Below are 12,745 nucleotides of genomic sequence, written 5' to 3'. Positions count from 1 at the left end.
AGATTGATGTCTGCCCAGACAGCGAGTGCTGTGAGATTTGCGTCAGTGCTTTAAGAGGAGAAACTACTGCTTCTATCTACTGCATCCCTTACAGGCCCCATGGGCAGCATCCAGAGAACACATAAAATACATCTTCCTGTCTGCAGTCTGAGGAGCTCTGAGGCGGTTTGGTTTCCCAGCAGCCTCAGGAGAATCACTTAGGGCTTTGTTTTGAGACACTTTACAGCATGCCCATGCTGAAGGTCCCTTAAGATCATGACCAGTGGTCACATTAGGTCTTTAACAACTGATTTAGGATCTGATCAGACATATTTAGCTTTAATGAGGAGGAACACGATTCATTCAGAGTCTGTCTTAAAAATATGTTAATATATAGACAGGAGCAAAAATCCTGTGAGGACAGAAATTAATGCATGCACCGAAATGCAAATCAGTGGTAAGATTCGAGATAGGATTGTAATTTAAAAAGCATATAATCACTTGCTTGTATTATTTGCATTTGGCCTTATTAGAGTGGCAAGAAAAGCATTTTAATTCTGCATTTCTTTCAAAGGCTGAAATCTGAGGTATGAGGAATCCTGTCAGGTATCACAGCAGATGTTTCATACTCATAGCTAGAGCACCAACAGATGGCACTGTTCCACAGAGAGAAAAAAAAAAACAAAAAAAACAAACCTCATCCTTGAAGCATGACTCCTCTGATGTCTTATGCATGATGCTTTTGCTTAGATGTATTTGATAATTGATGCATGCTTGTTTCAGGCACTGGATAATTCATGCAGTTACATAATGTTCCTGCATATTACTAGCATGTTGCTCAGGAACCTGTTACAGCAGATATCAGAACAGCGTCTAGGTTAATAACGCTTTCCTCTATAGCCTGGTCAACCTTACTGTAAGCCTTACAGTGTGTGTTTACAGTCTGTAAATCAGTATTCAATCAATACAATCAGTATTCAAAAGGTAATCACTTCAATAGGTAATACTTTGTGACCTAAAAACTCCTACATTCTCCTTACAAATGGAAACATCATGTACTGGATTCTTATAATCATGAGTACATTTAGTCTCCACACACACATTAATACACATATGACTACAACTGACCATAAACTGTACCTCAACAATTAAAAAGAAATGAGAAAAAAAAAAATGTACTTCTCTATAAAAAACATGTGGAGTGTATATATGTATTCATATATATATATACACACACACACACACATACTTACACACACTGCCTTCTGAGGAACGGTGCTTAATGTGATGAAGTTGTTCGCACTTCTGGTGGCTGTCTGGAGGCTGGCTTCACTGTGTGCCTCTTTAATGAAGCGAGTGGTATTTTAGCTGGAGAGGCGAGACTGATTTCGAACAGCCAGATGGCGTTTGCTTTATGCTAAATGAAAACATCTGGTGTGGTAGCGTTTTTTTTTTTTTTAATCAGTTCTTTCTTTTTTTCTAGGAGATGCCAGTGCTAGAGATGCATTTACTGGAATCTTACATGTAATACTAGTTAGTACAGTGCAAGCCAACAGACACTTTATTAATGTGTGTGTGTGTGTGTGTGTGTAGATTAACTGTATCCTGTTTATGAACTCTGACCTTTAGAACTAGAAAGGTGATGTGGCCTGTGGCTGGTTTATGTCAGTACCCTTAAAAAAAGATTCCATGATAGTTATGAGTTTGATAGCTTAGTGACAAACCAAAAAAAAAAAAAAATTTAGGACTAAGTGTGTGGCTGCAATTTAACAAAAGTAAAGTGAACATAAACATAAATAGAAAAACAATAAAACTTATTTATAATATAATTTATTAATAATGTAAAGGCTATATGAGGCTATATGAGACTAGAGTCAATTAATAAACATTTTTTTCCTATACATTGTCTCTGAATTGAATTCATTTCACCTCCATTCTTCCTTACAGCAGTCGGTTCTTTTGGAAGTGATTTGCATCTGGTCATCACAGCCGCCATGATTGAGTGCAGAATATGACGCAAGGGCATCCTGCAAGTGTCAAATACTTCACATCCAATAAAAATTCTTAATTGTACAAAGATGGCTAAGGGAGACCTGAGGAGGAGATGAATACACTGAAGAGCACTTATCTGCAGTGTATACTCACTCCCATGCCTCGGTGTGTGCGTGTGTGTGTGTGTGTGTGTGTGTGTGTGTGTGTGTGTGTGTGTGTGTGTGTGGTATAGGATTCAGTGCCCGAGGAAGAAGCAGAACAGAATGAAAAGTCCTATTGATTGCAGAATCCCGATTTTACAGCAGAGCTGTGAGTTATAGGTTCTGATGAGAGAGCGAGAGAGCGAGGGAGGAGTAAGAGGGAGGGATAAAGTAAGAGAGTCAGAGACTAGAGCTTTTGACCAATTACTCCCTCAGCCAAGCTCTGACTTGCAGTAAAGCTTCGAGCCTCAGTGATGCCTGCACCAGTGCCTAAACTACTGAGTGCAACCTGATTTGTGCGCTCCATTGGGGAATTAACAGAGCCACGCTCGGCTTTACGGTCTCCAGGCAGTGATCGGCTTTGGCCTCCAAACACAATTATCTTAATTAGTCCTGAAATGGACGCTTGCCCCTTGGTCAGCACTGGCCCAAGCTGACCTATTACAGCAGAGAGCTGTGAGCACTGGAGCCAGGTGTGTGTGTGTGTGTGGGTGTGTGTGTGTATGCTGTTCTTTATTTAACAATGCCATTAGTATTCTTTTGTGTTTTTGTGCTCTTCTCCTCCTGCACCACCACCACCACCACAGATTTTCAAATGTTTGTTCCAAAATTGTTCCAAAAAAGATTACTCTCTCATCAGGACAGAGTGTAATGTAGTTCTCATGGTAACAGGCCAATAGCTGCGGCGTAGGATAACAGTCAACATACCTTTCTTCCTTTTCCTCTCTGCAGAAAACTAGCACGCTGTGTGTGTGTGTGTGTGTGTGTCTGTCCTTGTTTCAATCTGTCAATTTTACACACTGCTGGTAGGTGGAACAGATTTTCAAGAAGTGTTTCACACAGTTTCGGGACAAAACTCAACATATTCATTCTCATTTAACAGCTTTGATTTGATAATTCAGGCATTTTTATACTAAATACTGATGCGTGTTGATGATCATTCATTTGGTAACATAACATGATAGCTAATTAAATGAATTAAAATGCAATTAATAAATGTATATTTTATTGTTAATAATAATAATAATAATAATAATATCTCTTTAATTAACAATGAAGGTACCGATTAAAAAAAGAGAATGATAAAAAAAGGGTATTTTTTTAATCATTGTCTTTTTTTTATTGATCAAACAGCAGCTTAATCTTTCGTGTCTTTAGCGTAGAGTTGTGAACCTGTCAAGGATAAATCTGAGCTACCTTTTTTAATCACTTTTATCCCAAATGTTTAGGAAATTTACCACTGACTTGGACATCTTCTTATGAATGTGTCTGGATTGTCTTATTGTCTTAGATCTAATTACCATTTCAGTTTGTATGATAAATATACACAACGCTCAGACTGAAATGGTTAAAAATGGAAATAATGACTAACGATCGGTGCACTCGGAAATCCATCAGGCTTCTGCTGTATCTTTCTGCCAGTTTAACATTCGACACATTTGCCTAATTTAGCAGAGCAGCGACTCGGAGACAGAAGTCTACCTCCAGCACATAACACCCAAAACAAACATGGTAATAGTGAAGTGTTTAATAGAGTCATTCAAAAAAAAAAAAATCAAATGTTTGTTTGATGAGCAGTAAATTGAGACAACCCTGTTTCCTATCCATTCCCTAATTTACATAATTTTGCATATCATTTGTCTTTTTATATTATAATCACCACTCTATTAGCACGACTGTGTGAGGAACAAATACTGGATCATGATCAAAGTTTTTTATATTAAATGATGTGATTCTGGATAATACTGCATTCTCTGTCATAACCTGGGACTTATCACTTCTGTTTCAACAGCAATAAATACATTTGAAAAACAAAATGACAAAAAAAAGTGATGTATCACATATTCTGTATTCCACTGCCCTGCACATGCTGACAAAAATGCTGAACAGCTTTGGTTTTTTTTTCCTATTTAAAGTCCAGTTGCAAAGCTCGTCTTAGATTAGCATCCAAACCTGACAGAGCTGTGAAGTATCTGCTTAGAGCAATCATGCTCGCAAACCCTGGTGCTCATACACCTCCAGCGTGGCTGACAACGAGGCTGTACGTTGGTAAGAAGGGTGGAAGTGCCGTTTGGAGGCTGCTCCAAGACCAGCTTTGCGTCTCATCTTTAAATGGTAATGGATGTGGAAAGGAACAGCTGGATCCTTCATTAACCCTAAAGCTTGGTTGCACCATGCACCTCAACATGAGGCCAAGGATACAAACATCCCAGTCTCATGGAATATTTACTAGAAGAGAGATGGAGGAGTGACGTAGTGAATGAGAGAAGAAACGTCATCTTTTCCTAATTTTTATACGAGTTTTGCTTTGCAAATTTGATATTCTGGGACTATGCTAACATATATGTTTGTTCTGAACCTAAACAAGTTCATAGTTGCCTCTGGCTTTCACAAAAGGTTTAGTTTTGGAAAAGCAGGAGAATTGCCTCCATTCTTCCGCTCCAAATTTACATCGCTCGGCCCTGGACATCCGAGCTGCTCCTGAGAGAATCAACATGAGTACATTTTCTTATCTTGGAGCTCAGACTTGGCCGTTTTCTGTCTGTAGGTGAAACTGTGACCAGTTTGTGATAAGTTACACTGAATTTCAGCTTCTATTCCAAAACAAAGATGAGGCACAGAGAGGAAATGATGTCATGACTGTATGTTCCTAACAGGAAGTGAGCACATATCCAATGCAGCTCCATGACAAACTGGTAGAAGGTGCTTTGTTATGCGACAGGAAGTGAGTATATGTGAGTGTGCAGGGAGGCACTAAACTGGAGGTTCAAAGTTTTTTCAGTAGTGAACGGAAAATAAGAACAATCCCGATTGGGTTTGATGAAGATGATGTGAAATATTTTGTAAATATATAATTATATATTTATATTATAAACTGAATACATATCTAGTTGCTATGACACTCAAAAATGACACTGTCGCCATGGGTAAGATAAAAACACAAATATACTCTTTTCCCTCTTTCCCCTTCACCCATCCCTGATTTAAGACTTTGACAAAAACAAATGAAAATACTTTCATTTTTAACTTTCAAATTAAAGGTAGGTCTTTATGCAAACAAATCACTCTACACCTTTGATTAGTGGACTGAAATGCGACTATGTCTTTCCAAGCAAATTCTTTTTGTTATAAAAATATACTTCTTTCTTTTAAAATAATATACAGATTTTTTTTTCAATGGTGAATGTTTTTTTTTACTATCAAGCTAAACAGCAAAGCTGTTGGTTTTCTCTTTTTGATAGAAAGTATTAATATTCATGAAAGAGAGAGAGAGCAAGAGAGAGAGAGAGAGAGAGAGAGAGAGAGAGAGTACAGAGACACTAGATCATCATGTTGAGGCATTTTGCTTCCTCTCCCGTGTCTTCTGCTTGGTCGTTTGTTCAGGAAGAAATTTAGCTCCCAGGCTTCTGCACTTTTTGCATAATCGAGTTTTGTTCATGAGTCTCTAAAAACTGAGATACTCACTGTTCAACCATCAACCAAAAAAAAATAAAATACAACAGAACAACGGTGTTCTCTCAAAGAAAACATCACAACGCCACAAATCCCAAAACACTTAAAAAAAAAAAAAAATAAAAAAATTCTTGCAAACTACAAGTTGAGAAAAATGCAAAAAAAATCTTAATACCTTACAGATCTCTTCTCAAGAAAAAAAAATATAATAATGATAATTAAAAAATTAGATACAAAACATTTGGATGATAAAAAAGTAAAAGAAACAGAAATGTTGTAACTGAAAAAATACCAATGCTACAAAGAAATCTCAAATATATGTACAAGACCCTGTATTCCTTAAGTGTCAGAGTGAGTGTGTGTGTGTGTGTGTGTGTGTATAAGGGCGAGTGTGCAGGTCTTGAAACACAGCATCTTCTCTGTGTTTTTATAGACCTTTGCACTCACACCTTATCACCTCAGGTCCAGTGTTACTGGACTTCTCATTTTGTTGATGTTTGTGAATAAGTTCAACAGCAGCAACAGCAATCTATATGATCTGTTTTTGTCTTTTTTTTTTTTATCGCTTACATTACTAGGAAAGGTGTCAACAAGGTTTTAAAGACTGTTGCTAAAAAAAATGGTCCTTTTCTGGCACCAGAAGACGTCACCAGATGACGCTGGAGATGCTCGTCTCACGTGGTAGCAGTGGCAACATGGCGTTATTGGCGTGCTGCTCCTCCAGTTGCTGCTGCTGCTCAGTGCGCTGTGCTTTGCCCTGTGTGCGCTGTCCGTTCAGCAGAGTCATAGGGATGTTGCAGTAGGTATGATGGGTGCCCAGAGTCGCCAGCGGTGGCACGTCATACCCATAGCTGCGGTAGTAGTGTTTCTGTCCGATCGGAGCGTGGCAGCTGCTGTTGCGGAAGGCGGAGCGCAACTCGGGCCGCGCAGTGGCCACAGCCGTGGAGGCAGCCGCGGCCATCGAGAGAGCCGAGACGCTCTGCAGCTCCCCGGCATCCAGCGCCTGCTCATGCGAGAGCTCATGCGAGAGCTCGTGTGACAGCGCACGCTCACGCCGCTTGAACGGCATCTCGTAGCGTAACCGCTTCCAGAACTTGCTTCCAAGCTTGCTGCCCTCAGGCCCGGGCCAGCGGATGACAGTGAGCAGCTTGATGGTGTGCTTAAGTGCCTCCACCTCCTGGTAATTGATGGTGTCGCGCAGCTCGGCGCACTCGATCAGGATCACCTTGATCTCGCCGCTCGCCAGCATGCTGCGCAGACGCGTCTCCAGCTCGAAGATGCTCCAGCCACGCCGCACCACGTAGCTTGGTGTCATCACGATGATGAGCCGTCTGCTCTGGTCCACACAGCGTGCAACGTCTTCAATGTAGGCTTAGGAAGACGGGAAGGGAGACGGAAAAGAGAAAGAAATGAGTATCTAAAACACGCACATATCCGGTTAAACATACAGCATTAATGATACGTCCTGAGAATGTTGTTGCAATGTCTCGTTTAAAAAGCTTTCACAATTTGTTTATCGGGTACATTTTTAAAACATTTTTAACAAATAACTTAAAGGCATTAACGTGAGACAATTTACACAAAACGGGACAAACACACACACGAAATGGGGACGTGACATAAAACAGAAGCACAGGCATTTTCCAAGAGCCGTTTTTCAACACTCCACTGTTCTGCACCGATTTAGCGGCTTAACAAAGAAAGCCAGAGCCAGCTGTAGTACATTCAAGGACTTAATCAGAAGCAACAATAACACTTTTAAATGCAAAACCAATGCTGTACATTGCTATCAAGCTCAAAAAGACAAATAAGACAACAAAGCGGAACACCTTGCTGCCACTCTTTGGGCTGTGCTAAGTGTGTTTCTTCTGCTATTTATGTGGGATTTAGTAATCAAGAGCTCAAAGACAGAGGCAGAGACACACACAACACACTCAAGAAGCAAACTTCCTCTTAATACAGGAAATAAATTACATTTTGAAAGTGATCCTAATTCTTTTGTGTCTATCTGTCTGTCCTTCTCTCTCTCTCTCTCTCTCTGTCACACTTCCATCTTACTGGTTTTCTGTCTGTCTCTCTTTCTCCATATTAACTCCCACACACTGTACTCATACATCCTCTCTGCACTGTCTGTGGCTTTTCTGACACCAGGTTTACTAAAAGTGAGCTGACATTACAGAAGTAAGCCCTTGAGAAGCCCTTGTCTGAGCATCTCATATCAGATTTATCGCCTCGGCCCTTGAGCTAGCACTGCGCCAGACCTTGATCCCGATTTAGACTAAACGCTGAGCCACCCATGTCTGAAAAGTTTTAAAAAAAAAAAAAAAGAAAAGAAAAAGTGCAGTCTACTACTGCTGACAGAAGTGGAGAAAGCTGTACCTCTAAGGAGTCTCGTGTCATCCTGGAAATGATCATTGGTGAAACCTAAACATAAATAATTTCAATATTTCATCAAACAGCAAAAAAAAAACTCAGCAGCAACTTATCACAGCAATAGTGCAGGGACTTCCACAGAAGAGAAACTGGCACCAGCTATTTGATTTTGCTTTTGGCCCTGATGATTTGCTTTTGTGTTCACAAACACAAAAAAAAACACCAGTTTTTCCCAGTTTAATATGGGACTTGGCACTGCAGGGCTAACAAAGCCTGTAGGAGTTACTTTTTAAAGCACTTGTGCTTGTTTGAAAAGTTTTACATTAATTATATGAGTAAGCCAGCTCAAGATACAACACTGAGACTTATTTTTACACACAGATCATGGAGATGAGACATAGATGGGACCAAAGGCTAAGAGACCAAAGACTTTTCAGTAAAGATTTTCAGTAGCAGTGTGTGATAGTCTATGTTTTGTGCATGGTCATGTATTTACATAAAAGAAGTCCATATATATATCTTCACCAAGGGTGCCAATAATTCAGCTGCTGTGTATACAAGCATCTCATTCTGGGTCTTTACCCCCAAGTTATTGAGTTATTAACAGGAAATGAATGTAAATGTGATGATGAAGAATAAGTATGAAGCTGCAAAATGTGATTTAAAAACACTTTAAAACTGTAAAAATGTATTGTAAAATAAATCTGGTGTAGATCGAGGTGTCAGATTGAGCTTTATTAACCCTGTGTGTTTATCCCACATTAAAAGCAAACAGTCCCATCGGAGGTCAATTACACACACACACACACACACACACACACACACACACACACACACACAGTGACAATGAAAAGTTGAAACATAGCGGTCAAAATGGAAGAAACAGGAGATGATGAAAACAGCACTAAAGTGATAAGTATTTCAAATAAACACCTTCAGTAACATTAGTAGGTACATAATCTTTTTAAAGAAGCAAACAGCAATGTGGTATTTGCTTTATTTCCGCACATAAAGCAGACATGGATGCACAGAAGCATTTTAATGTTGTTTGCTGACTGGCAGTAATGAAAGCAGGTAATGCCATGGAAGAGTGACAAAATTCTAATGAGGTCCTCCAGCAATGAGGTTTGCCAAGTGTTCGTTTATATAACATACTCTGGATTTGAAATTAAAATGAGGTTCGAGACAATGACAACATACATGACTCATGGAATAAAATGAATATAAATGAGAGACATTTATGAGACGACAAGAGACATAGATGTCATAGACATACAGTACATACAACCACATACAATACAAATAATCAATCAGGTAGATACATACACATGTAATGACATATTAGTGTCCACATACATATACATAACACACATACACACACACACGTAGCAGCCTTGGAAAAAACACTGACTAGTACTACTATGTATAGTTCTGAAAACTACACGTTCTCATAATATGAAGTGGCCAAATGTTTGTGGACATCTGACCATCACTGTTGCTGTTATAATAAGCTCCACGCTTCTAGATTTTGGAGCGTAAAATTCTGTGGAACTTTATGATCATTCATCCACAAGAGCATTAGTGAGATCAGGCATGATGTCGAGTCAGAAGGTCTGGGATGCAGTCGACATTCCAATTCATTCCAAAGGTGTTTCCAGTGAGGTTGAGGTCAAGGCTCTGTGCAGGACACTCGAGTTCTTCCACTCCAACCTTAACACACCATGTCTTCATGGAGCTCGCTTTGTGCACATGAGCATTGTCATGCTCGAACATGTTTGGGCCTCTTAGTTCCAGTGAAGAGAATTTGTAATGCTACAGCATACAAAGACATTCTATATAATCATGTGCTTCTAACTTTGTGGTAATAGTTTGGGGAAGACCTGCATGGGTGATATAGTCAGATGTTAGTCAGATGTCCACAAACTTTTGGCCATAGTTTAGAGTCTGCTTAGTGAAAAGTGCTTTTAAAAGTTCTATTCCAATTCCACTGAAAGATGTCCTGTCTACCTCTACATTTATAACCAAATCTACTTACAGAAAAACAACAGTTTTTCTCATCACCTGTAAACATGAGCTTCATCTTCGTCGTTATCTCTTCACTGTTCACGATATCATCAGTGGGGAATCACTGATTCATACAGTCACTTCTGTCTGGCTGAATTTCTTGTTATTAATGTCCTTTTATTAGGTCATTTAAACATTTTAAAAATTTATCTATACAGAAGCATTATAGACTTTTGGACAGCCGGGATCTGATCACAAACAGCACTGATTAGGCGCTTTTCACTACAGCATGTAGCTATCCATCAACTCCTGACATTCACTGTCAGAAACTCAGGCTTAGCTAGCAAGGTTTTAGACATCTTGAAATTGTAGCCTTTTGTTTTCAAAAGATGTAATTCAATGTGTTTGTTTTGGTCATAACTCATTTTTTTTTTAAAACTTCAGGCACAGAGATATCGGATGGGTATTTCCAGACTGCTGTACATACATGCACACAGCCACGGTGAGAAATCTACACAGAATTTCATGCTTGACCAGCTGAACTTACTTCCAGTAGGAATCAAATCCCTGTCTGGGATGAAGAGTTTATACCCATAATGTTTCTCCAGAACATCAGGAAGAATCTCCAGGGCAAAACGTTCCTCCTCTCTGGACTCTTGGCTCCACTGTTCTGGCTCCACTTTAGTGTAGGACAAATATGCGTCATAGTCCTTGTTTTCTGCAAAACATACAAAACCCAGTTATAATGAGTGCACTGTCTGAAATATATCATGGGTGATAGTGGCTCATATTCTCTGAAAGAAAACACTTAACATCATGCTAATGCACTTTTCACATTTAGATAATGTAAACCAAATAAATCATTGTAGATATGCGGTATAAGTTACATAAATAGCCTGTGTCAGTTAGATTTGTGACTAAATTGTACACAGGCCGTTAGCAGCACTGGGAAATAGCGAAGTAATCAAAGAGGTTGGCAGAACACCCTTTTTTTTTGCTTTTTGTATTAGCAAGTCGTATTAGATTTTCACAGCTCAGGGCACCTCCACTGGGCTGATTTACCACAACAAAGTAATCAACAAATCTGGGAGTGAGCAGCTCTCGCTCACAAAAGGAGGCTAATGCTCATCGAGCGAGAACAGCGTGGGCCATCGATCTCGGACCTTTTCCAAATGACCGTCCACTTACTGCCAAGGCAACCTGTGGATATGTGTGGTTTGTGAGCTAACTCATGGTGGCAAGGCTGTTTGAACGCCCTCATCTAAAATTAGCCCCCAGCAGAGACGTGATGGCGGTTTATCGACTTTGACACACTCTCTGTCTGAGGCAGGATGTAACATGCTGAATATGTCTCGCAAACGTGGAAAAGCTGCTTTCTCGCTCCTGTTAGACCTTTTCATTTAGCCGTGAATGAACAGTAGCTCATGGAGAGAATAAAGCCCTGCATAATTAGCTATTTTTACATCTACGACTCTGGCTGTAATCACTAATGAACTGTGGCTGCTGGTTTGTAAGGCTTTGGCTGGAGATCTCATTCTCATACGGTTATTATTCTTTAATGCGTTTGGATAAAAACAAGAAAATGCTTCTATATTTAGAGCTGGATAGAAAATCCAGCCTAATTGTAAGGCATGTCAGAAAAATGAGGTAAATGTGGGAAAATGAGGCTGCACACTGTCATTAATGAGGTTCAGCATTGTTTCTAAACCAATCTAAGAAGATTCCCAAAAGGGAAACCTGAAGAGCCTTACAGGCCCGAAGAAATAGCTTAAGGACTTCTGAAGGGGGAAAAAAATTACCTCTTATGTCTATAATTGAACTTCATTTTATTTAATAGAGCTATTGTGCATGGTGTATTTAATCTCTGAAAGTAATTTAGTAAGTCTCTTTTCATTTATGAGTTGCGGTCAGGATTTTTTTTCACTACTGTTTAATCTCTTGGTAGATACAGCAAAATCGGCTAACCTATTAGTTAGGACACCTACATAATTACGAAGAATCAATCATGTTTTTATTTCCCTTGGTTGCATTTGACTTCCAGGCCGCTCTGGAAAACTGAACTTCCTGCATGTACCACTGTAAGCGCAAGCCTTGTTTTACACGGTCAAACATTTTACTTACAGCCAAACACCACGGCTATGTCGAAAGCTCAAATGTGTGTTCCTTAAAAGAGAAATTAAATCTATTAAACTGCTGCAAACAAAATCAGATCATTAGGAAAGTCCAGTCAATACTGTTGTTAGCCTTCATCCATCAGTGATACTCTTTGTATTGCTTGTACATTCCTAAAACCTTTCAGTGGTTTGTTTCATGTCCCAGGTTTTAACCAGCATGATTGAACAGTTTGAATGGGCTATCTCGCCGACTCTGTGATGTTTTTAGTCCCCTGGCTGATCCTAATGCTCCTTAATTTCCTAATGGTCACGCTGAATTGTTCTCGTAAGTGGCCATTTGAGCACAGCTGTTCAAAATATTTTTCTTCGCAGCAAAAATGTTCAGAAGATCTAGACATAAATTACACTGCCATTTATTTAGTAGTGAAGCTAAATAAATAAGACACGATCACATCTTCCAGCTGCTTAAAACATGAACAGTTATTTTGGTCAGGGAAAAATTCTTCCTCTAATATGATAAGTATGTTAAAAATAAATAAATAAATAAATAAATAAATAAAGGCATGCCTGATGTTGGCTATCTAACTGTGAGGGCTAGAGTATGTGATGTCATACAGCCAGGCTTTATTT

The 12,745-nt window shown here is 39.3% G+C and overlaps 1 protein-coding gene across 6 annotated transcripts in view; it reads right to left on the bottom strand.

Moving 5' to 3' along the window:
* Positions 1–3,516: 3,516 nt before the first annotated feature.
* il1rapl1b (interleukin 1 receptor accessory protein-like 1b) overlaps positions 3,517–12,745 on the bottom strand; it is a 350,185-nt gene continuing 340,956 nt past the window's right edge. For 4 of the 6 annotated variants that reach the window (XM_053229547.1, XM_034299839.2, XM_034299837.2 and 1 more), the window contains 3 exons: positions 10,549–10,719; positions 8,004–8,048; positions 3,517–6,995 (listed from right to left, as the gene is read on the bottom strand). In XM_053229547.1, the coding sequence (XP_053085522.1) occupies positions 6,271–6,995; positions 8,004–8,048; positions 10,549–10,719 (941 nt within the window). In that variant the 3' untranslated portion in view covers positions 3,517–6,270. The remainder of the gene's footprint in view (positions 6,996–8,003; positions 8,049–10,548; positions 10,720–12,745) is intronic. The other 2 variants (XM_053229549.1, XM_053229548.1) reach the window with 1 other exon arrangement.

The sequence above is a fragment of the Pangasianodon hypophthalmus genome, chromosome 25 (assembly GCF_027358585.1).
Source record: "Pangasianodon hypophthalmus isolate fPanHyp1 chromosome 25, fPanHyp1.pri, whole genome shotgun sequence".
Classification (NCBI taxonomy): domain Eukaryota; kingdom Metazoa; phylum Chordata; class Actinopteri; order Siluriformes; family Pangasiidae; genus Pangasianodon; species Pangasianodon hypophthalmus.
This window is presented reverse-complemented; position numbering and strand designations above follow the sequence as displayed.